Source organism: Cygnus olor, chromosome 2 (genome assembly GCF_009769625.2).
Source record: "Cygnus olor isolate bCygOlo1 chromosome 2, bCygOlo1.pri.v2, whole genome shotgun sequence".
Lineage (NCBI taxonomy): Eukaryota > Metazoa > Chordata > Aves > Anseriformes > Anatidae > Cygnus > Cygnus olor.
Window position 1 is genome coordinate 155318270 of NC_049170.1, and position 25257 is coordinate 155343526.

Sequence of the window (25257 nt, forward strand, 5' to 3'; positions counted from 1 at the left end):
CAAAAAAAAAAAAAAAAGTAATAATAAAAAAAAAAAATAGGAGGAAATGGAGGCATCCTGGTAAGGCTTGCCCCATGGGAGCTTTTTGAAGGTGAACATTACCCAGCAGGGAAGGGCCTGAATTGATCCTGCTGTTTTCACTACGGGTTTCTCTGTTCAAATACAGACAACAGGGAAGGACTTTGGGGAAGAATGTATAATTTGCCAACAGATCTAATAAAACATGAAAAGCTGAGTCCACAGGGGATATGTGAGTAGATATCTGTGTTTCAGGCAAAGTTGTTTTCCAGGACAACTTCAAGACAGAAGTAAATTTCAACTTTACATAATATGTGAACTTTATTTATAGAGCATGTCTAGAATTGTTTTTATCTTAGATATAGGTATACAAATATGTGTAGAAATAAATCATAGAATCATAGAATGTCTCGGGTTGGAAGGGATCTTAAAGATCACATTACTCCAACCCCCCTGCCATAGACATGGATACCACCCACTAGATCAGGTTGGCCAAGGCCCCATCCACCCTGGCCTTGAACACCTCTAGGGATGGGGCATCCACAGATTCTCTCGGAAACCTGTGCCAGGGCCTCACCACCCTCAGAGTAAATAACTTCTTCCTTATATCTAATCTAAACCTACCCTCTTTTAGTTTAAAGCCATTCCCCCTTGTCCTATCATTATCTATCTGAGTAAAGAGTCCTTCTCCATCTTTTTTAAAAGTCCCTTTTAACTACTGAAAGGTTGAAATGAGGTCTCCCTGGAGCCTTCACTTCTCCAGGCTGAACAGCCCCAGCTCTCTCAGCCTTTCTTCATAGGAGAGGTGCTCCAGCCCTCTGAGCATCTTTGTAGCCCTCCTCTGGACCTGCTCTAACAGATCGACCGACATTCATCGAGCAAATTCCTTATCCACCGGATGGTCCACCCTTCAAATCCATATCTTCCCAATTTAGAGACAAGGATGCTGTGTGGGACTGTGTCAAAGGCCTTACAGAAGTCCAAGTAGATGACGTTGGTTGGTTTTCTCTTGTTGACTGAAGGCCACCAGATTGGTCAGGCATGATTTGCCCTTGCTGAAGCCATGCTGGTTGCCTCAAATCACCTCCTTGTCCTGCCAGTGCCTTGATATTGCTTCCAAGAGGATCCATTCCATAATACCAGGCACAGAGGAGACATTCATTGGTCTGTATTTCCCCAGGTCTTCCTTTCTTCCATTTTTAAAAATAGGAATGATGTTTCCCTTTTTCCAGTCACTGGGGACTTCACCTGACTGCTATGCTTTTTCAGTTATGATGGAGATTGGCTTGGCAACTACATCAGCCAATTCCCTCAGGACCCTGGGATGCATGTCATCAGGGCCCATAGACTTGTAGTAGTTAAGTTGTGTCAGGACGTCCTGAACTTGCTCTTCACTCACAGTGGGAGGGACTCTGCTCCCCAGCCCCCATCTAGAGGTTTGGAGACTCAAGAGATGTGGGAAGCCTGATCACCAGTGAAGACCAAAGCAAAGAAGTTGTTAAGTACCTCTTAATTCTCCTTGTCTGTTGTTACCAGTTCTCCTTCTTCATTTGTCAGAGGCAGAACGCTCACCTTAGTCTTTTTTTTTTTTTTTTTTTTTTTTTTGTGGCCAATGTACCCATAGAATCCCTTCTTGTTATTCTTTGCATCCCTCACCAAGTTTAGTTCTGTCAATGCCTTGGCTTTCCTGATCCCATCCCTGCACATCCAGACAGTGTTTCTGTACTCTTCTAGGGCACATTGCCCTTGAATGTACATATATATAAGATACATACCACAATAGGATGGTTTAAGTTGGCAAAATAAAACATAGTAAAACACAGTATGTGTATATATATATATATATATATTTCCCACACAATGTAACAATCATGCATTTATTTTTTTATAATGTGTCAAAAAAGGCTTTCTGATCATTTGGGCTCTGTTGTGCTACAAAATAAAGGTGTGCTTTTACATTTTTTCCATGTTCCCAGTAAATCCCAATGGCCAGTGCTAAACAAGTAATCTCTGAGATGAGAGAAAAGCAAGTAGGTTTTCATGGTTTGGTTTTGTTTCAGGATGCTTGCCACTGACATTTCTTTTATACTGTTCACCTTGATTTATATCTAGAGAACGCGATACTCTTTTGGTTTTGAAAATTTAACAAGAAGATAAATCCTCAGTATCACACTTCAGAATGATTTTACTGGCTTAAGAAAATGAAACTCTGCATTGTGTTGTCAAAAATCTTCATTTTGTTGCACTAAGTAAAAATATTGTATATTTCATAAATGTCCACAAAATCATATTTTGAAAGCTATAATAATCTGGAACAGTTGCTCATTATGCAATTTACGTGTAATAGCAGTAACAACTCTCTGAAGCCCCATTCATTAGAGGATAACAAAGCACTGAAAACAGTCATTAAACCTGATAACTATTGCTCTTCCACCCTTTTGTATAGTAGAACAATGGATAAATTATCTGAGCAGAACTATCTGGTTAGGAGTAGTCTGTTACAATTTAATTCACTATTTTAAAAATCTACATAGCAGGAAAGTCATAACAGCAGTTACCTGCATCTCAGTGGAGGAAGAAAAGACGGATTTTTCAGTCTGAGGTACTAATACAACTCACATCACTGACACTACTCAACCTCTTACAATCTTAATTCATTGAATGGCACCAGGTAAACACCATACATTTATACACACGAAGAACTGAAGAAAAGATATATTGAGTCAAAATAGGAAATCTAAGAAAAGAAGAGAGTCTAGAGAACCATCTTTTCTTTTTGACACAGTGGTCGTCACTCAGTATTTGTCAAACTCAATATACGCTTGGTAAACAGCAAGGCCTTGCCAGTGTAAAAGGGTCTGAACAATACTGAACACTGCATTTTGTTCCAGGACCCAAGGAGTTCCCTCCCTTTCAGCACTCTTTATATCATGTGATGACAAGATTGGACAGAAAGTAAATTACCAGAAAGACCTTTGCTTCCCCTCGCCTGCTCTAAATATTAGAGGATATTGACCTCCGGTCCTGTTTTATTTGAAGGAGTTCTGAATTATTTTCATGTCCTTACGAATCAGGTAACATAAATCACACCTAGGCCCCATGGCAGTTAGTATTACACTGCTCCGTGGTTAAATCAGATGATGCTACAAGGGAAAAAATCAACAGAGGCTTATCCAGTATTGACTCATGCATACTTCCTTCCAGCCATGTTATGAATTATGCTAATGCCCAGAGGCCAGAAATGAGATTAGAGACCTACTGTCCAAAATGTTTTACAAAACAACAGAAAATATATATATTAATGTTCTTAGGTGCTTTTGGACTAAAGAGGAAAGACAGACAAGGAAGAGACAAGAAATTTCACTATTCTCTTGTTACAGATGGGGACTAGAGAGATCAAGTCTCCCTGAAATTCTGCAGACTGCTGTTTTTTGATCAGGCCCTTCGTGTCTTATCAAAGAAAGGAACCCGTGTCAGAGGCTGGATCCAGTCTCCAGAATCCTAGCCCATAACGAAAAAAAATTGAAATTAAATTATGATCTCTGCTTCTCCTATACAATAAGCAAATGCATTCAGAAGAGGGATCTCCTCTGCCTTTCACGAGACATTTCTGTGTCCTTTACCTGATCAGAGGCTGGTGTAATGCTACCAGTGACGCATGCACTGTGACGGATATCACTGACAGGTGAAAATAGTCAAACATGACAGGAACATGGTGGTGCAGACCTCTCCGGGGGTGGAAGTGAAGACACAGTGTACGGCTGCTGATCATGGGAATGGCTGGAACATCTCTCAGCCTGGAAGAGAAAGAGGTTTACAAGAATTAGTGAAAGCTTGAGTTGTCACAGCCTATAACATGCTACAAGCAGCAGTCTGGGAGATGGCTTGAGGTGAATTTTTATCACTGCCTGGTAACATTCACAGCTTCAAGACAGCTTACATAACTGATGAGTATCTTGCATTGTACTTATGCCTAGTGTAAATGCAATATATAATAAATATAAATAATAAGTATAAATATAATGTACAAAAGAGAAATATATATAATGCAGATCCAATTTCCCTTTGTGATCACCCTTGTTGTCCACCTATATACTAGGTCTGGAATCATCAAGAACTAATAAATAGCAGAATAACATGCAGTTAGCAAAGTGCTCAGCTTGTATGTTCATAGCCAGAAAAAAACACTGATTGTGATTTTTAGTGTAAAACCAATCTATAGAGCACAGAACATATTCAGAGTACCTTTCTAGATAGCTGATCTTCTGAAAAACTTTTTGCGAGAGGTCAGGCAAAGGAGTAGGTTAAGTAACTGCAGAGAAATTATACACTTAGGAATAGCTTTTCTATTTTCAGTAAATAAAACCCAAGACTTTTATTTCAATGTTGATTACATCTATATTAGAACAACTTTCCTAGTGTGCAGTCAGCCATATGACATCCAAGACATCTGTAAAGCAGAAGAATGAGATATAGACCTGAGACCATGCCTAACCACATTCTCCCAAAGTAAGTGCAAGTCACTCCTAAAAAAATAGAATTATTTTACAGCATTAAAGACACTTCTGATCTAAGTCAATTGCTTTCCAGAGCTAAGAAAATTTTAGATGACTTGGTTGAGTATGGTGTAGTCCCAAGAAATGTTTCAGTGAGGTTTGCAGAATACCTTTCTATAAATACCACTGCTTTTGTTTAAAGTAAACCAGATTAATCATTCAGATGATAACAGAAATGAAATGTATGTTTTATGCCACAATTTCACAACAATGTGAAAGTTGCATTTCTTTTTATTTTTGGCTTTCATTTACGTTTGTTTCTTCTGTCAGCTGATGACTGATGGTCCAGTCCCACCTGCTTTTGTGAACAAGGTTTCGCTTGTTGTATCTTGAAGATAAAGGAAACACATGCCCTGAAATTTGTTAAGATGCTTATGGATATGGATAAAAACACATGAAACACAGCTGCTGAAGTCATCAGAAACCTTTTCTGTGATTCAGCAAGGTTGAATAAGGTCTAGGATTACGCTTACTGCTATGTCTCAGGAACAGATGCTATTTCCACTTCACCAAGATTTTGGAATCAAATGCAGTGGGAAGAGATCAAAGTCAATGGGAAGTGTCTTTCCTCCTAAAATATCAAGACCGCCTTGGTTTTCTCTCACAAGAAAAGCACTCAACATGTTCACACACATATCTTCAGCCTTTAGTTGTCTCCTGAGATAAATACATTCCTGAACAACAGCCCCTCTCAAATGGAAGTCAGTGATGATATTTCCTTTAACTTCAATAGCAGTAGAGATAGAGCAACACTTAAAACTCTCACTTAAAAGAGAAAAAATGTTGTTCGTTAATAGAGGAATGTGAGGTACACTTTTCAAATACAGCGATGAGAAACAAAAGGACTTCAACACTAAGGAAAAGGAAAGACATATCAAAGACATCCTTTTTCGAAAGGACTCTTACTTCAAAGTCATTTCCCAATTGAACAAACTCCTGCATTACCAACTGAGCTTTAAAACAGCACTTACTGTTGTTCACTATCAGTAAAGTGCAGGTCCAACTTGAGCTGAAAGTCTGCCTCACTCAATGCATCTTCCACCTACAAAAGAGAAAGGCAAAGTTATCTTTATAAATTGGCACCTACAATACTGAAGACAAAGGGGGATGATTTTTCCTAATAAATTGACTCACTGGTACCTTCATCTAATAGATCCCACCAACAAGATTACCCTTCTCTGATTGTCAATGAAATATTGGATTGGATTTTGTGAGACAGCACATGAGGATAGCTGTCAGTTCATTACATTCACCTGGAGAAGTCAACATTGGAAAACACTTCCAGCTTGACACAGATGAAGTAACTATAATCTAAGGAAGTAACTAAATTAGACTGGAAGAGGGATTAATCTGTGTTTTATTCCTTTGGGATGTCTTTTCTTCTGCAGCAATGTATATTTAGTAGAATAAGAATTGTTTTTTATCAATATAAATGGAAACGTGAACAGAAAATCACTCACTTTTTTATCAAAATACTCCTTTTCTGTGAGTATAAGTATCCTTTGCTGTGTACCATAGTACACTGGAAAAACATGGGAACGTAGGTGGAAAAGCAGAATTGCACACTGGGGATCAAGTAGTACAGAGACAACACCTTTTTACCCTATTTTAGGCACAAAAAAACTAAGGTGAGACATCTAGGTTCTGTCTTTTGTCAGTGGAAAGCAACAAGTACACACACGCAGTGAGATGACCCATTTTGAAGCACACATCTACAATGGATAATTGATTTGTTTGTGCCTGTCTCTTTCCATTGACAATAGATGGAGCATGGACAAATACATTGGTCTTGATCCACTCAAATTTTAAATGGCTTAAATTAGGCAAGATGAAGTCTACTTTCTCCAGCAGATTAGCACCTTCTTAATATAATATACCAAAAATGTACTGAAGACAATGTCAGAGGCTTCTAACCCACTCTAACAGGTAGGATCCATAAAATACATAGCTTAGAACATGTTTAGATACGTTTCCCAAAGCTGAAACTCCATCTGCAGTGTGCCTTTTTCTGTGGAAGCAAGAAAAATTAGAGCCAAGGACTGGTTGCACTTTGTTGAAAAAATCAAATGTAAAACGTAGATCCTTCCAAAGTAATATGGTGTTTCTCCTAGCATGATCACAGGCACTGAGATGTGAGAAGAAAATTCCAGCCTCTGTTTACTGAAGATGTGCCTTCTCTTTTGTGTTTGTCTCAAAACATCTGGAAGTATGTCTTTCAGCAAAAAAAGACTTTTTCCTTTTTAATGAGCTGTTGTCACTAAAAATCACAGTTGCTGGCAGTTGCAAAAGAAATAATCATTATTGAAGCTACAGACTGAATTTAAACTAGGAATTAATCTCAAGTATAGAGCATCAGACAAAGCAAACCTCATCTGCCAACAGAGGGTTGAAATTTTGGGTCTGTGCCTAAGTACTGCTGAGCACCTGCAACTGTCACTGAAATTAGCTTGAGCTTAAACAAGTTCAATATCTTCAGAGACAGAAGGCTAGTGACACTAGCCCAAAACAGGCTGAGGCAATGAGCAGGTATCTGAGAGGTATTCACTGCTGCACAGGATCAAGCATTACAGTGTAACTGTACAATAGTGTATATTTAGTCCCACAAGTGGATTGAAATTAGACTTCCCAGCACAGTGTAAGAACCCATATAAAATCATGTCACAGTTGTCACTAGAGAGAGTGCATGTTTTTCTTTGTATACCGGAGGTGTAAATAATAAAGCAAGTGAAAATTGGACTGTGGCTCTATACTGGAATCTTCATGAGAAAATAACATTGAAAGGTTTATGCATGAGTTGAGTATCTAAAGCTCTCCACAAACAAAGCCTATCTAGAAGTCAATCCAACCCTCAGACATAACAGCTACATACAGAAATTACATGACACAAGTTAATATACAGGTTTGATTCTTGCTAGACTTCGCTGTGTTTTACTTTTTTTCACGTATTAGAACCAAAGTATGTAAGATCCTTTACAGGAGAGAAAATGAAACGGCCTTTCCATAACTCATATAGAAGAGGCATTGGGATTTCAATCATCTATTTGTCAGTCTTCTGTATGCAATAATATTGTCCTTAAATGAAATATTGGTTGCTCCTTTAAGCACTACTGGGACTATTATGGTGTTTTTCACAGTTATATACAGATGGTAATTGCCCAACAGTTGATAGACAGATTTTTTTTCCCTGAAGAAAAGATGTAAAGTTTTAAATGAACCTACTCAAGAAATCAGCTTGAAAACAAATCTCTGAAATATAATTCATGTTTGACTGTCTAAGCCAGGAGGTGGTCCTTCCAGAGAAGCCATGAAGGGTCTTCTGATGTTTTTTAAAAAGTTCTTCAACTTCTCAGGAATATTAATGATTGAAATCACAACTCATGAAAGGGGAGATAAAGACCTTTATTTGTAGAAATACATTCATATGAAAGAAGGAATATTATTCTTTTCCCTAATATTCCATATAACTAAATAGAAGTAAGGGAAATTCAGAACATCCGACCTCTGGGAAATGTTTCACATGCTGATCTCGTGTCCAGTCAAAAATGAAATAAGACAGTTCTGAAGAAAGATTTTGAAAGCTTTCTTTGAAATAAGTACATGCATTTCCCCAGTTTCCCCTGTACACCCCCCCCCCCCCCCCCCCCCCCCGCTAAATCAAGTAAGGCTGAAATAAATTAATTTTGTTCTTTCAGATTTGATTAATTCTTTCTTGTTTGCATCAGTTTAATATTACTCTGTACTTTCTTGTAACATCATCTTGTGTCTTGTGGAAAGTTCCTCATCGTTGGGATGGGCCTATATTTCCCCTGGTGCTCCTACCTTGGCCCTTAACTTGTGCCAAAAACACCACATTTGCCTGTGAGCGCACAAAATTCTCCAGAAAGCACTGTCCAGAAGTCAAGCTGGTTTGTACCCTCTGCCTCTCTCACCAAAGGAAAGAACTGATAGGGAGATGCATTTTATTAAACACTGTTTGGAATCTGTTCCATAAAAGGGATTTGTATATAAAAAGTATAAGTAGCATATGCAATAAAGAGCATAGAGAAACCAAAATACTCCTATTTCTGCTGAACCAGTCTAGAATCAAGTGCATCATTTCAGTTTTTATTTCTAAGTTTTCAAGTTTACTTTTTTTTTTTTTTTTTCTGGTTTAGTTTCTAAGAGCTGCAATAAAAGTTGTAACTGAAGTTTCGAGCATCCTTGTGATGTACTACCATAATATTTAACAGTTTAGCCAGGATGTCAGACTGAATCATCTGGCTGTCCCATCTCACTTAAATTTCTCTGGAAAGTACAAAATCTAATATACCATTATATCCCAGCATGCCTCACCCTGTCCTCTCCCAGCTGCTAAATTGTCACCAAATGGAGCCAGCAAGCAAGGAGACAAGTTACCTGTTTTACTGCTTGATGAAAAAGGCACTGCTCCTTCTTTAATAGGAATGAAAGCAAAAGCTTATGAAAATAAATTAGACTTTGTAACACTAAAGGCTGCCTCAGCCCTGCAATATTGTTTCCTATGAATTCAAAGAACACTGCATTCTGGGATAACACAGAAAAAGGCATCTAATAAATGACGGAGTTTTAAAGAACCATTTATATGGTGAAAGGTATGCTCAGTGCGACTTCTAGATGGATAATTGAGGCTTCTTCCATATAAAGCCAGACAAAAAAGACATATTTCCATATTTAAGCTTATCTAGGGTTATACAGAAAAAAAAAAGAAAAAGAAAAAGAAAAAAAAAATGGAAAAAAGTAGCAAACAATTTAATCTGAACATGCACACTGCAATTTTTTTTTTTTTTTTTTTTTTTTTTTTTTGTATTGAGCCTACCTCATCTACAGAACTACCCCAGCACCATGAGGAGAAAGCATACTACTCCCTTGACGTAATATTTGATAATGCCAGCTCCGGCAGCAGAAACTACAAGGAGCATATAAACCCAACACTTCCATTACCCAGTCTAACTGCCTTGCCCATTTATCATATCTTCCATTTACAGAGAAAGCAGCAAACAGACTCATGCCTCTCCACCGAAAACACCACCATAGTACACAACAGACACACATAGGACTGACATACGCTGTGTGTTAAATAAGTTAAGAAGTGATGAACAGAGACAATATTCAAAAGGCTTTGCTGACCTCAAGGTACTTCTCCAAAGCCCTGTTGCAAGAATTGCATCTGAGATTATGTGATAGACATGCAATACCATCTCTGAACAGTAGCTGAAAACATAATAGCTTTTCTTCTGAGCAGGGTGCCCTGTTAAGTGACACACTTTGCCTTTCCCCATATTTATACTGAATTTTTACAGTCACAAGAGGACAAGATATAACAGCAGAAAACAGAGAACTGGAAGTGAATTGTGCAAACCTGCTAAATGCTTGAAGTTTTACAAACCTTTACTTTTTTAATTTGATTCTTTTTAATACCTTCAGAAATTCATTTTGGGTGAACAAACCTGTTTATCCTCTTGTTCTACACCCTTGAAAAGCCAAAGCAACTTCATCACACAGAGATAATGGAGTTTTCTCTTTGTAAAACCACTCTGTAAGTACAGAATTGGGCAGTTCTACTTTTCCCAAGGAACCTCCTATATAAAGGTAAGTGTGATGGGCACAGCACACGAGTCAGGACAAGTTTTAGCTGCAAGCAATATCGTGGGATTATTTCTTTCATTTTGTGAGGTGCATAGCTTTCTGAATATTAATGCAAAAATCATCAGAAATCATCCCTGCTCAACACTGCAGAAACTGCTGTAATTTGAGGGGAGGGATGTTTAATCAGAGATGTTCCACTGTGGAAGGATAAAATTAATATTCAATTAAGCACGTTGGAACATTTTTCTAACGCATATTAATAACCTTGAACTTAGAATTTTTTTTCCTGTAAGCGCAAAACAACAGTTCTAGGGAGGAATAAATTGATCACACTGCATGTAAAAAAAAAAAAAAAAAAAAAGGTGGGAGGGAAAGGGAAGCATGTGAAATTTATGAGCTTAAATTAGGTTCTCCAGCTGTTTCAATTTAGATCTATATATAACCCAGGTATGTATGGGTTGAAATTAGTGAAAATAGAAATTTTAAATCTCTCCGTGCTCAAATATGAAGTTACACAGTGAAGGACAGCCAAGCATCTCTGGCCCCAGGTTCAGTGCATAGCCCTTGATTCGCACTGGCTGCACAAGTAATAGGACCTATTTTTGATGGCATACTGATTTTGAAAAACAAAACGAAACAGACAAACAAACAAACAAACAAAACAGCTGATGTCATATGTCTCTCATTATCACTGATAGCATGTCCTAATGCAATATATTCTGCACCAGCCCTTGTGCAGGCAAAGCACAGCAACGGCACATTGGGCCAGGACTGATTGTCATGGTACAATGAATCTTTCTCCCTTTTCTGTGTAAAATTCCAGAAAAAAAATGTCACTCCCCATACTCTAACATTGCTTCTCTCTTGTAGCTTCAAGGCATAGGAAAAGTCAGTGGGAGACACTGGTTTCTGTTCAGTTAGAGGAAACCAAAGGTGCCCTGCAGGATGGGTGTTTCAGATCACGTACTTCACTTGTGTGGGTGCTTGCCTGGAGTAACAGATGCCAAATGGGATCACAGCATGAGCTCATTCTAGCTGAGACATGACAGAGAACAAATAAGCCATAGGGGTCCTGCATGGACAATAGGAATGGTAAGCTCCAGCTACTCTGCCAGGCACTCCTGCAATCAGGAGCACTAAGGAGAAGGGTGAGAACTTTGGTGGAAAGGGATTGGGCAACTTAGTCACAACATTCTCATTGCTGGGAGAAAAAAAAAAAAAAATAACAGTCACAAGGAGAAAGGAGAAGGTAGCAGTAATGGATAGTAGGGAAGCTGGTCCCAGCAAGATGCAGAAGACTGCTGATTTTTTCAGGAGAGATTCATCTACACAGACATGCAGAATGGTGATCTAGTACACAAAGGACAACTTATGGTTGACACATTGGAGTTGCTGTGATATACTGATGTACTAGAGCATGTCAACATGTTATTCCACTGGGAAGCCAGGGTGTGGACTACTCGTCATGATAGGTGCAGTGCACAGGGTCTATCTGACCTAACGCAGATGCTTTCAGTGTTGGCATTCACATCTAAACAAATGACCCCATGCACCCTCATCAACATAGAGAAGGACAAGTACAGGATCTCCTTCTAAGGCAGATGTTGATAATAGGTCAGATAAGCTGTGCTCTCACCTCCATCAGTTATATTGACCTGTGACAACACAGGAACCCCATGGTAACATCTCATATGGAGGTATCTGTGTGATGGACACCTAAAAGTTAGGTAAGAGGAATCCCAACCCTCCTGTTTTTTATGCGTATCCCAAGACAACTCACCCTTTCGCCATCCAGAAGCAGGTGTACTCTGAAGTTCATTGATTCATTAAGAATGATCTCTTCGTTCCTGTACAAAATCTGAAATATTCTGCTATAAACGTTGTTTTCATGCACGCAGGCCGAGCAAAGGCTGGAATCACCTGCACAAAACACAGACAGACTAACAATGTGATTTCTGCAGGGAGACTATTTTCTCTCCTACACTTCATGATTATCTAGGCCAGTTGTATTAGTACTTCTAATTAAACACTTGCATTATCAATAATTAATGTTAATGGAGCAAGTTGTTGTTGTGGATTGCAGGTTCCCAAGCATGGCACTTAAAGAAAACAGGTGTTAAACACAAGTAGGCAGGTTGGTTTCCAAAGTGAAAATAGCTAACCCAGTGGCAGCACTTGCCCTGACTTTATTTCTAATGAAAGCTAAAGCATCAAATGTTTTCTAGGGTGTCTGTAGAAGCATGGACTGTAGGTGCTCACATGATAAAAATTCAACTTTTATCTGCAATGGGCATCTTTCAGAAAAAGGAGTTTTCTTGTCACCTTTGGTGCTCCCAGAAGTTACTACCTGGGAGTGTGCACAATAGCCAACAGCACATTTACTGGGGTAAAGAAGGAGGAAGGGAGGCACATTTAGAGTGCTGGCATTTGTCTTCCCAATAAACCATTACACATGATGAGCCCTGCTTTCCAGGACATGGCTGATTCCTTCCTGCCGATGAGAAGTGGCAAATGCATTCCTTGTTTTGCTTTGCTTGCACACACAGCTTTAGCTCTACCTAGCACACCGTCCTTATCTCAACCCGTGAGTTCTCGCACTTTTACATTTGCCATTTTCTAACCCATCCTGCCTGGGGAATGGCTGTGTGGTGCTGAGCTGCCAGGGTGAAACCACAACACCTAAGCTTCTGCCCATTGAATTCAGACAGTCAATGGTTTCATCTGTGTGCTGATAAATCACATCACCACAAATGAGCTTCACGTATACTGAGCTGATATTTGTCTGTCCTAACTTTTAGATGCCTCCAGTGTATGCATCTTGTTTTGGCTACAGTGGAGCTGCTAGGATTTAAGACGTTGTTCATCCAACAGAAAAAGGTGCATGCTTTAGAATGAAACAGATTTTCACCCGAACTCCACTACTTATTAAACCTGTCACTGGCAGGAGCAGAGTATGGCTTGCCTAGCTGTACAAAACTACATTGTAGGCAACATTTACTACAATGAGTTCCTTCCAGAGGAGTCTGCGATGCCTGTGTGACCATTTAATGAGCAATTGGGCACCGGAGTGAGGTACTTTCAAACTGAGTCTTGGCTTTTAATCTGAATCACTTGCTAATTCTACTTCCATTGCCCCTGAGCAAAAACAACTTCCAAAATGTATTCAGAGCCAGCTTTACCTTTTTTCCAGCATTCATTTCTGTAGCGACCTGAGCTTTTGAAATGTAATCCTTTAGCAAATGGTATTTTGGAACTCTCCTGATGAGGTGTGCTTAAAAAAGGTGTACTGGTATCAGTCTTTCAAAGAGAGAGAGATCTGTGATCTTCATCAGGAAGCCAGCAGGTACACGACTTTTAAAAAGAATAACAGTTTTTCAGGAGATACTTCTGGGAATTTGGGTCTTTGCAGAATTGTTTTGAGCTCATGAGCTGGGGTAGGATAAAAGACCAGGTCAAGAAGTCTTGGAGACTGCTGGTTTGTCAAGAGTTTCAAATCAGGACAGGTCTGTTCTGCTGTGCTAAAGCTACTGCTGCATAACTTGTAGAGCTGCTGAATACATAACTTGCAAGCAGAAGTTGGTTTGAGAGTTGATACTGACAAAGGACTAAAGATTTCCAGAGGTAACGTTCATTTAGGATGGAAAAAAAAAAAAAAAAAAAAAAAAAAGGGGAAGTTGTTTTGTTTTGTTCTGTTTTGTTTTTTAAAAAAGAGTACTAAAGGTCCTGGTAGACAAGTGTATGGAGTACAGTTGTCATTATAATGATTAATTTTTGTGGCACCTGTCTGTTGGAACTGGAATAGTGCAGACAAAGAAGCACCTTCTTGAAAAAAAAAAGGGGGGAGGGGGAGGGGGAGGAAGGAGGAAAAGATTAAAAAGCAATAGGACTTGTGCTAATTAATTAGCAGGACCAGGCCCATAGGGCTATCAATGCAAACTACATACAAATCATTTTCCTGTTACTGACTTTTACCAAGCACACCCAGGATCAGCCTGTGTTTCACTCTGCTGTTGTCTTCCCAGCACATATCCTTCACAATAGCTCTGCATAAGTCCAGACAGCCTAGATAAATGCACATTTATTTCCTTGTGCTACACCCGTTAGGCTAGAACGTTTCAGCCTGATTAGCTCTTCAAAGCATGCAGTCATATTTATTTTAATTTAAATCTCATCATATTAGAGACACTGCAAAAATCATATTAGGGGTATAATGCATTCTTATTCCTATCTGGCAGACAAAGGGAGCTTTATGTTATTTGATTTGGATATTGATATACTGGTACTCTTCTAAGATGGAAAGTTTAATGTCATTTACTTTTCAAATGCACTCCTGCACAGACCACTGCTAGTGTGTAATTGCTTTAGGAGCTAGAGTTGCAAGGTGGCACAAAGAGTCATTTCTCTTGTTGGGAAGGTCAAAATCAAAGACAAGCTACTACGCTTAGGGATGTCTCAAATCTGTGCGTGTGGATATACTACGGGGCCAAAAATTGCTTAGTTTTAAGAACACAGATATAGCTTTGCAGAGATCTGGCAGAGAACTGCAGCAGACGAGTGCCTGATCATCCCCTAAGCAAAACCCATCGCTGCCTGCTTGAACGGCCGCCGCCTGCTTCTCTCCCTCCTGAAGGATGACATAAGGCTGTGGCAGGAGATCCCTCAGAGGAGTGCTCAGCAGCACGAAGACATCTCAGCAATGCTGACGGCAATGCAGGCGTCCTGCCCCTCAGAGCAGAGGGGATGACAACATCCCCACAGACGCTGCTCGTCAGGCAGCAGCACTCGCTCACGCACCCTGTGCTTTGTTGTGCAGGCAGCGAGCAGGCTGTGCCACCCTGCTTCAGCTTCCTCCACTCGCAAGTGGTACCCGTGCCAGACAGGCGCTTCCTTAGCCTGCTCCACGAAAACCTCATCATCATTCCGGGAACTTTTACAGATTTCTCCTTGTTCCTGGGATGCTTTCTGACAGCCATGTCTTTCTAAACCCACAAACTTGTCTGCTAGCAGACACCGTGGCAGGAAGGTTGGCGTTTACACGGCTGACGTTCTTTAGAGTTGGTTGCTGGCAGAAGAAGTAGCAGATGTACACCTGTGCGCACACTCCTTCCATGTCCTCTGGCACAAAGCGTAGGGTGGGAGAGCAAAGCTTCAAAGGCTCCCCCAAATCTCTTTCTAGCAAAACCTTAGTTACCCAAACAGCTCTAGGATGTGCCTGCACTGCCCACCACTCATGTGCAGTCCAAGGAAGATGGATGTAGTGTGTGGAAACTGCCAGGGCTAAGGCTATATTGACCTGTGCTTAGCTGTTTATTCCACAGTTTCAAGTGCTTGAGCTTTGGTGAACTCAGCAAGAAAAGTTTGATTTTGCAAAAAAGCAATTTGGCTTTTGCTAAATTTCCTCTTTAGGAGGTGTTTGTGACACTTGCAGTGTCCCTTAAGCTAGACGTAATCCTATTGCATTCACTGGCTATCTTTTTTTGGGTGGAAAAAGCCTTCAAAATACCTGGAAAGTGAAAGAACTCCCAGGGCTGCAGGAACCATCACAAGCATGAACAGGACAGCTGTCCTGCACCACTGTTCATTTAAGGGAATTTGAAAAGTCTGTGTCTCCTTCTCTTTCTACTCCTTCCACAGGAAATATATCGCCATCCTAATACCACCCCTAGCAATTCCTTCGCAGACTATTAAGTGATGGCATTTTAAAAAAAGAAAGGACCTTGAAGTAGGGACTATCTACGGTAGGCATGAAAAAGCCCATATAAAACAAATTAGTTTTTCATAACATCTCAGTGTGTACAAAGATAGGTGGTATAGGAAAGCAGAAGTAAGCAAGCAATGGATAGTAAAATCTGGTTTAACATCTTCCACAAAGAGCACCAGGACCTGAAGAACACAGTCAGGAACCATAGTTCCCTACAGAGATATGTGAGATCTGATCAAATCTCACTTAACTATGTCTTTGCCTCCTGTGAGTAGGTATAATCTGATGTACTCTGTGGTTGTTGATAATGAAATCAACTTTTGGTGCCTAACATGCCCCTCTGTTTGTGCCTCACGAGGGCAGAACAGAGGGGGACAATCGCCTCTCTCCCCTGCTGCCCACTCCTCTGTTGATGCAGCCCATGATGCAGTTGGCCTTCTGGGTTTCAAGTGCACAGTGATGGTTCATGTCGAGTTTTTCATCTCCCAGAACCCTCAAGTCCTTCTCTGCAGGGCTGCTCTCAGTGAGTTCTTCTCCCAGTGACATCAGTCGGTTTTCCCTTGTCAACTGACGCAGTCACTCCATCACCGAAGGCCTCCAGATTGTCAGGCACGATTTGCCTTTGCTGAAGTCATGCTGGCTGCCTCAGATCACCTCTTTGTCCTGCATGTGCCTTGACATTGCCTACTGGAGGATCTGTTCCATGATATTGCCAGGCCACAGGTGAGGCTCACCTGTAGCTCCCTGGGTCCTCCTTTCTACCCTTTTTATAAATGGGAGTGATGTTTCCCTTTTCCCAGTCACTGGGGACTTCACCTGACTGCCATAGATTTTCAGATATTCTGGGGAGTGGCTTGGCAACTACATCAGCCAGTTTCCTCGGGACCCTGGGATGCATGGTGCTTTGCATCCCTTGCCAAGTTCAATTCCATCTGTGCTTTGGCTTCTCTGATCTCATCCCTACTACTTTGGACAGCAGATGTTCATATGGGGAGAAGAAAATGTTACTGGGGAAAAATAATTAAAGATCATTATAGTATTCTGCAAGTCAGAACTGCTCCTTCAACCTTTCCAAGATCCTAGTACACACACCAGATAGACTAACGTTTCTTCTCCCAAACTCCACTGGCCAGTTATTTCAGGTGTCTTCTCCAGCTATACCAACTCAGCCTTTCTAACCTCCTTCCTCTGCTCCCATCATCTCTCTGCTATCTCCCTTCCTTTAAATCTCCTTTATTCTAACCATCATGTACTCGCTATTTTATATATATATATATTTTTAACCTCTCTAAAAATGGTTTGAGAGGCTTCAGAGCTGTTCTACAGCAACATTTCCTCAAGTGAACAAACAAAAAACTCACCTTGGCCAAATCAACAATGACAATGACACGTGCAGATATCAACCTCTGATTCTGTCAAGGACAGACTTTTAACTGGCAATATCTCGGTGCAGCAGAGACTTGATGATGAATGATTCCCCCAGAGCCACTTAAGTCATGTGGATCCTTGCTGTTTGCTAGCAATATGGTTGACCAGTTTTTAAGTCCTCTACAATCTGGCATGTAAGTCATTAGCATGCTCCTATCTCAACAGCTAAATTCTTTCCATAATTATATTTTCAATTGTTCTTCCTCCTGATGTCTATAACTGCCAAAGAAAAATGGAATAAATATTAAGCTACAAGCCTTTTCAGGGTAGTAGGCATCCCTGCCTGTGACCCAGATTTGTTTAGGAACTTAAGTATAATATGACCTTTAAGAAATCATAGAATCATAGCATAGTTTGGGCTGGAAGGGACCTTAAAGATCATCTAACTCCAAACCCCCTGCCATAGGCAGGGATGCCAAAATGTTGGAGTTCTGTTTGTATTTAGTACATCAAGGCTTAAAAACACATAAATGCCTAACCACACAGCTCCTAACTCAAATTCTTCCACTAAGTGATGATATAAGGGTATCTTCAAAGCCTTGGGAGCCAAGGGTAAAAGACAGCATATTTTAGACAGTTTTTGAATAAAAATCAACAATTAGAAAGGAAAAGGTTCTTACTCATAATGCTACACAGACTATGCACAGCTCAGATGATCATCACTAAATCACTTTGCATAACTTTTAAACTCTGCTTTCATTGGATATCAGAAGCACAGAGAAAGCCTTGAAATTAGATCCTTGGCTTTTTTTTATCCCCTTTTTATTTTTTGAATACTTTGCTAAGAATAACCTTAAATAATGTCAGATTACCCTACATAACAAGGACCACGAGACATAAATGAAACGTGAAAAAGCTGTGTTCTCCAGGCAAAATACATTAAAACCTCCTTCAAAGCACATTTTCTCCCATACAACTTTTCTGTTAATCTTGTAGGACTTGACTGCTACAGCTTTGCTGAGAATTACAGGGGGAAATCGCCATACTCATAATCCTCCATTACCTCAGCTTCTGGTACACTTCACCTTCAGGGCTTGACAAAGATCAGAGATAGGATTCACCCTGACTTTGTCCTCTGTTCTTTAGCCCAGAGAAATAAGATAAATTATTATTTTTTCGAAGTAAGGAAGCAGGAAGCATGGCAACTCAGTCTTGGCTCTCTGCTGCTGGAGATGTTACATCACTTCCTATCCTCTACACAGAGAAGAGAACAAAATCATATTTCTTTTCTAAACATAAAATTACTACTCCAGGGAACATTAGTGTGGATGGCCTTTTTGAAAGATGACTTCAGGTTTACACCCTGCCTTCTCCAGAATTCTCTCTGCTGTTTATTGAGCTTTGAGTGAGAGGTCTAAAATGAACAGAAAGTGATTATACAGTCAGGGAAAAAAATCCTTATGGAAAACAAATTTAACTTCAAACCTATTCTCTTTACAGCTATAGCACTGGAAACAAGGTAATCATTCAGTAGCTGGAAATTTCTTGAATCTCTCTTTCTATCTCAGGAATGAAGTATTATTACATTGCTGCTCAAATAAATGGAAATTTAGGGTTCTGCTAAGCTTTGATTTAATGAAAGATACTCTTCAACAACATGGGCAAACCAAGCTGTTGTAGTTGTAAACAGAGCTTTACTGTAAGTACTTCATTATGAATAATGGTGCTCGCCAAAGCATTTGTATTTCAGATTAATTCAGAGCTACAAGAAACATACCATAGCCTCTATATTTGGTTTCCCACACAAGTAAATCTCATATACCTTCAGATGTAGATAGGTTCATTCTCCCAGGTCACTCGTGCACAGACATATGAAAGGCATTCTCACTCGAGAAAGAGCTGCGAGCATCAACACCTTCCTACCCACAAACCTTATGTTACTACCTACGCAGCTAAGCTGTGTCACTGGTTCATGTGATCTTTCCTAATCTTCTCGAGTGGAAAGTCATCTCCTGGTATGTCGCAGTAGAAGGCAATTTAAGCTGAGCTCATTGCCCTTGCCCTGAAGCAGATTAGCAGCAGCCACACAGTCTTCTCACACAGCTGAACGGGGAGGGCGGCTATAGATGGGTGTACATAGTAAAGTCTTTAAGATCTCAGTTTGGACTAGCTGTAGCCCACCTCCCTGCAATCTGAGAGATTTTTATTGCACATATCTTCCTGGTTGGTACTGTCAGAAACATAACCAAAAACTGCCTAGTTGCTGATTACCCTCTCCTGTCCAGACACACACTTTCTCTTGTTCTTATTCATTTCATATGAAATTCCCAGTAATATCAGAAGAGATAAAACTCTTGTTTAGAGTCCCCACCAAATATGTGTTCAATTACTAACTTCTAAGATTCTGTGTCATCTGATTTCTTCTACTGTTGCCAAACTTCTTAAATGCTTGTAGGCCATGCTAGTTTTCCTATTTTTAGTGAAAATTAAGGCACGTGGACATTCCTCGAATGAACAGTATGCTGTCTTGCTAGAACCTAAGAACCGAACTGCAAAATATAACCAAAGGAGACCACAAAATCTTGTGCAAATAGCCATGTTTATCTAACTTGCTTTTTTCCCTTTACCATCTGTTGGAGCCATATGCCTTCTTAAATAAGAGCTAATTATAGGTCTCCACTGCAACTAATCAAATAGTGGCAACTGTGGCAAACTTCAGCTGGAAATTTCATTTCTTCTTTATGAAAATTCCCCCCCAAACACACAGAGAGATAGTGGCCTTTCTCTGGTTGTCTGGACTTGGGTACACAGTAGTTGTAGTTGATACACATGCCTGTGTTAACATACAGGATAAATTCTTAATAAACTGCAGAACAATAAGTGCCAAAGTACAGTTCTCACCAAATACATTAGGAAGAGTGACCTTGGGACAGAAAGTGACTGCCCAATGAATATATTCACTGATATGTACTGTTACAGAGCTTTTAATGTTTTGAGTTTTCCTTCACTGTCCCTGTGTTGTTCAACATAGGGAAAGAGAGAAAAGAAATACACCTGTCACAAACTTATCTAGCGTTTAGTTGTGAATAACCCAGGCAAAGAAGGACCCAAGACTAAAACTAACTTTTGGAAGAGAGATTGAAGACTTTTTAGAGAAACTTATATCTCATAATATATCTTCTTGTCTTAAAAAAGACAAGACTTCATTTTCATGTCCAATAGGCATTTGCATAAATGTCTCTTTGTATAAATGTCCATTAACACCATTCAGGCAAATGTTTTATAATTGCCTTCAGTGTCAATATCACTTTGCATTGCTGTGTAATGTGAAAGGATTGAAGGATAAAAATGAATTCAGTCCTAAATATGGTAAATGAATAGTTGAGGTGCCTTTAAAAAAACTCCAAACACTCGGTATGTCTTTCAGCACAGGACAGCAGCAATTTCAGAATGTCATGCTGACCTTCCAGGCAGTTTAGAACCATTCTGGCAGAAATTAGGGTTTTCTGAAAAAAGGCAAATGGAAGTAGTAAGTTTTAAGCTAATTCGTTCCAACCATCAGTCAGGTAGCCGTTTCCCATTATAACTGCCACAAATTCTTTGTGTGAATGAGTGGTGTACAAAGAAGAAAGCCCCAACGAGGAGTTTAAAGGGGGTGGGATGCGGGGGCATTTGAATCATCTCATTTCAGCTAGTCTTTTCCTCTGCCTACCAATAAGAAAATTCCTTTCCACTTTTCTCACCACTGCTCACATGTTGTTTTGAAAGATGGAACACCACGAGTGTTTACAGATCCAGATATATCAGAGCTGAAACACGTTTTTAAAAAACCCTGAACATAGGTTATAGACACCTCATGGTGTAACACTAGCACCACCCATTATTCCTTACTGCTCACATAGCATAGCTGTCATCATCTCATCAACACACCAGCAACAGAATCAGAAAAGTCATGAACTAAAATCACAGCCTTTAAGTCAAACCGGAGACTGAAGAATTCCCTGCTGGGGATGTACCAGTTTCAAGTCCCCTGATCAATGGTATAGACTGGGAACAAAATACTCTCCTGATGTACTATTGCACTGGTACCATTTTATGCAGACAGTGTTCAAGGTGATGGACGGAAGCTGTATATTGACCAAACTTTTATCTCCAATGCTTCAGCCAGTTGCACTGGACTTAGAGGACAAATTGCCATGAATTAAATATGCAAAACATTTTCTGACAGTCTAATAAAAAAAAATATGCCAATAAAGCTAATTTATCAGATGTAAGAGGTAGTCCCTAAGATCCCACTATAAAACAAAAAAGGCTGACAATCCACCATAAAGGACCTCAGACTCTCATTGGAAGGAGCAACCACAGGTGGTTAGAGTTTCTGATAAGCCAGGCAAGCTATCCAGGTATTTAAATACAGGTTTCTGAGCCCCACCTTGTATCACAAAACAAAGCACAAAAAAAGGCTTCGAGGTCTTACTATTTTTTTCCTCATTGTGTACAATACCAGGATGTCTTCCATATACCTTCCATGACAGTTCTTCAGAGTTAAGGTAGATAGAAGAGACCTGATTTTTTAGCTGCAGCTGCAGCAGCTGAGATTCTTTCATTCTACAGGCTATGTGATGTTCTAGCATGATGTTCAAGGCGAGTTTTTCATATTCCCATTCACAAAGTGTTCATGATCCTCGATGAACAGTGATAAACATTATGATTTTCTTCCTCCACATTGAAGTAGACTTGATCCCTTGATCACTCAGGAGAGAGAGTCCTGATCCCAGTGCCTGGTGATCTGTGATTCTGAGCACTAGATTTGGTATATGTTGGGAGAAAGGGTAGAAACATATACCTCCTTGCCTGCCCATAGAAAGGATGGAAGAACTCGCTGAGTTCCTAGGGCAAGTTAATTACAATAAATCAACCCCTATAGTTTCCACAAATTACCGTATGATCTTTACTCTGAAGACACTTCACATACATTGCATGGGTTCCTCGAGGCAACACAATACAAACCAGCGACCAGAAAAACGGTCAGTGTGATGGAGATTGGCAGAATCAGACCACAGGTAAGTCATGCCAAGGCTTCATGTTTTCACCTCAAATATCATCACAACCTTAGAAGCAGACAGGTAGCTCTTAGATATTCAAGCAAAATTGTGAAAAGACAATTCTGTCTGCTTATTAAAGAGGCTAGAAGAATTTTAAAAAATCACATAATTACTAACTCACACACAAAATTGCAATTCCATTTGCTGAAAAATAGTTTCTGTTCAAAATAAAAACAGCATCATTATATAGTAGCTTTGCAAGAAATCAACTAGATCACTTATCTGTAAGAAGAACCATTTCAATATAAACCATAAACCTAACAGAAACCCAAAATGTTCTCCTGTATGTTTTATATCTTTTAACATTGATTTGAGCAGATATTTTAAATCTTCCTATCCAGCTGAGGAATGAGATTACTTCTCTCCGAGGTCAGCCAGTTCTTGTCTGATTAGTGATTTAATTGCTGAGCTGTCTATACAGCTTAGCACAAAAATGCAATAAAATTATTTTTACTTATTCATTTGCTTCTCCAATTAGATTCCATCAACCTTTGCCACTGCATCAGTACATTTTTTGCTTTTTAATTATGCACATTATCTTGATTGAAATCCTGCAGCCTCATCTGGATCACACATGCACATAAATCAGCAAGAGACCGATGATACTTTCTCAATCCACGTCAGGCACAAGCCATTTGGCTTTCTGTCTGTGATTTCATTAAACCGTTCTCTCTCTCTCTGATGTGCCAAGAGTATCATTAGCTGTTCTTCTTTGGATTGGTGTCTGGTAAGGCTATTCATCATCTTCAGTCTGAATTAAGGGTCATTCAGGAAAAGCATCCCTTATCACTTTCTGAACAGTCTGTCTTTTTGTTTGACTTAAACTTTGCATACTCATTGTGGTTCTGCAGTAAGCTCTTAAATCAACTAAACACTGTAAGACTAGAGGGTCGTGAGTCTAATTCTTTCTGCCTTCCTCAACAAAACCCATTTAAGACTTTGCAACTGAAATGGGCCACATCCTGTCTGTCCAAATAGTCTCATTTAAACTCCCTCAGACAAAAAGTTATACACGCAATTTGCCACTCCAAGACCAATAAAAGCTACAAAAGTTTTATTACCACCATCTTATAGACAGTGAACTTACACAAAAGTATGGTAAATCATTCAAGGTGATGCTGAAAATCATCATCAGAGCTGGGAATTAACTTTAATCTAGTGTAAAGAAAAGCATCTATTTACTGCCAAACAGACGCAGGCACTGCTACTGTATTAGACATCGCAGTGTAGAGGCATGTGGCCACACTAACATTATTTAGCACTTTAGAGATCTGAATGCCCAGTGCTGTCACTGCCTTCTTGAGAGACATTAGGCAAAAAATGAAGCTTCACTGTGGCTCAGTTTCGCACATATTAACTTCTCTCTCACTTTTTATCTCATTTAACCAGTCTGCAGCTGCTATTTTGAGTCCTAAGTTTTATTACAATGCTACCAGCTGTTATATATAACTTGGCTAAGAAACACATACTGAACCTGGGATGCAAGTTTTGATTGCCTTCACAATAAATAAATAAATTGTGAAGATATTTCCCTGGATATAATTTGCCTAGTGACGTATTCATAAGTTTTCCTAATGACTTAATAAAATCTTGAATCTTTTCCTTCATCCTGTAAACTTATTCATCAACCATCCTAATGATTTTGGAATCAACAATCCCAAGTGTGGAGATAACTGTGCATCCCTGACATAAGCTGACAATATTCAGTATACATAATTTTCAATACTTGAATTTTAGGCTCTTGGGCTTTCAAGCATATGGGGTCTTCTCCTGGAGAAATTATCACTTTTTACAAAGTTCACAGAAGACAACAGATCAGAACCATGTTCCAGCTGCCTACAGTTCCCTTCCTAATTTTAAATGCTTTCCCAAAGAATAAGACAGTGAGTATTCAAATGACATAACTTTGGAAACAGCCCATCATTTTTGCTGCTACATTTGAACGAAGAGAATTAACACCTAAGTACATTCTTCCTCTGGATTTCAGTGGCAGGAAAGACTGAGAGAAGAACAAATACTGGAGATCCCAACTAACAAATATTACACTAGCATAATCAGAAAAGTACTCCAACATATAAAGTAGCAAAAGAAGAAACAACATTCATAGAAATAAATTCCTTTCTCTTTTCAATATTTTTATAAATTCTGGAAACCAATGGAATGCTAGTTTCCATTACCCCCAAAGCTGTGATTTAGGTTAAGATTGTTCTACTGAGAGGGAGAAAAAAAAATCTATTCATATTTTGTAAGGCTTTTCCACACATCCATGTCCTTGTAAGGATGGCTGTCCTTGAAAATGAGCACTACGGGAAATCATGTAAGAGCCTATGGATATGAATCATGGGGAAAAAAAAAAACTAAGAGTTAGCTTGTTCTTATTTATAATTAATAGAGGGATTTTAAAGACTTGATAGGAACTTTTCACACAGGCAAAAAGAATGAAAAACTGAGGGGAAACTGGAAAGCATCCAAAATAGGCTTGGCAAGAACCTTTGGCAGAAATGGTAGAAAGCTTTCATAAATTATAATTAAAAAAAAAAAAAAGAGTGAGAGAGAGAAGAAAAAAGAGGAAAGGAAGGAAGGAACACTACAGGCTTCACTACTGTACAAAACCATCTTTATTGTATAAACCTTACTGCATAAGTTGCATAAGTTGTTCAAACTTCCCTGTTTTCTTGGAAAACATGTAGAATACTGTACTGGATGTCTATTTGCTTCCTTACTGTTTCACAGGCACTTGAACTTCTTAAGGCACCAAGTTCAATACACACCAGTTCACTCTACTTGTTACTTCCCTATTGAGATATCTGGATATTCTTATTCACCTTTGTCCACTCTTACTGAATTCAATGTTATTTGTGTTAGAGAATTTCAGAGGCTTATTGTCTTGAAAAAAAAATTCTTT

The 25257-nt window shown here is 39.4% G+C and overlaps 1 protein-coding gene across 3 annotated transcripts in view; it reads right to left on the reverse strand.

The window, feature by feature from the left end:
* FAM135B (family with sequence similarity 135 member B) overlaps positions 1-25257 on the reverse strand; it is a 206780-nt gene that overhangs the window by 66837 nt on the left and 114686 nt on the right. For 2 of the 3 annotated variants that reach the window (XM_040547333.1, XM_040547332.1), the window contains exons 4-6: positions 11959-12098; positions 5546-5616; positions 3642-3815 (exon numbers count right to left, since the gene is read on the reverse strand). In XM_040547333.1, the coding sequence (XP_040403267.1) occupies positions 3642-3815; positions 5546-5616; positions 11959-12098 (385 nt within the window). Of the gene's footprint in view, positions 1-3641; positions 3816-5545; positions 5617-11958; positions 12099-13357; positions 13400-25257 lie in introns of those variants that run through there. The other variant, XM_040547334.1, reaches the window with a different exon arrangement.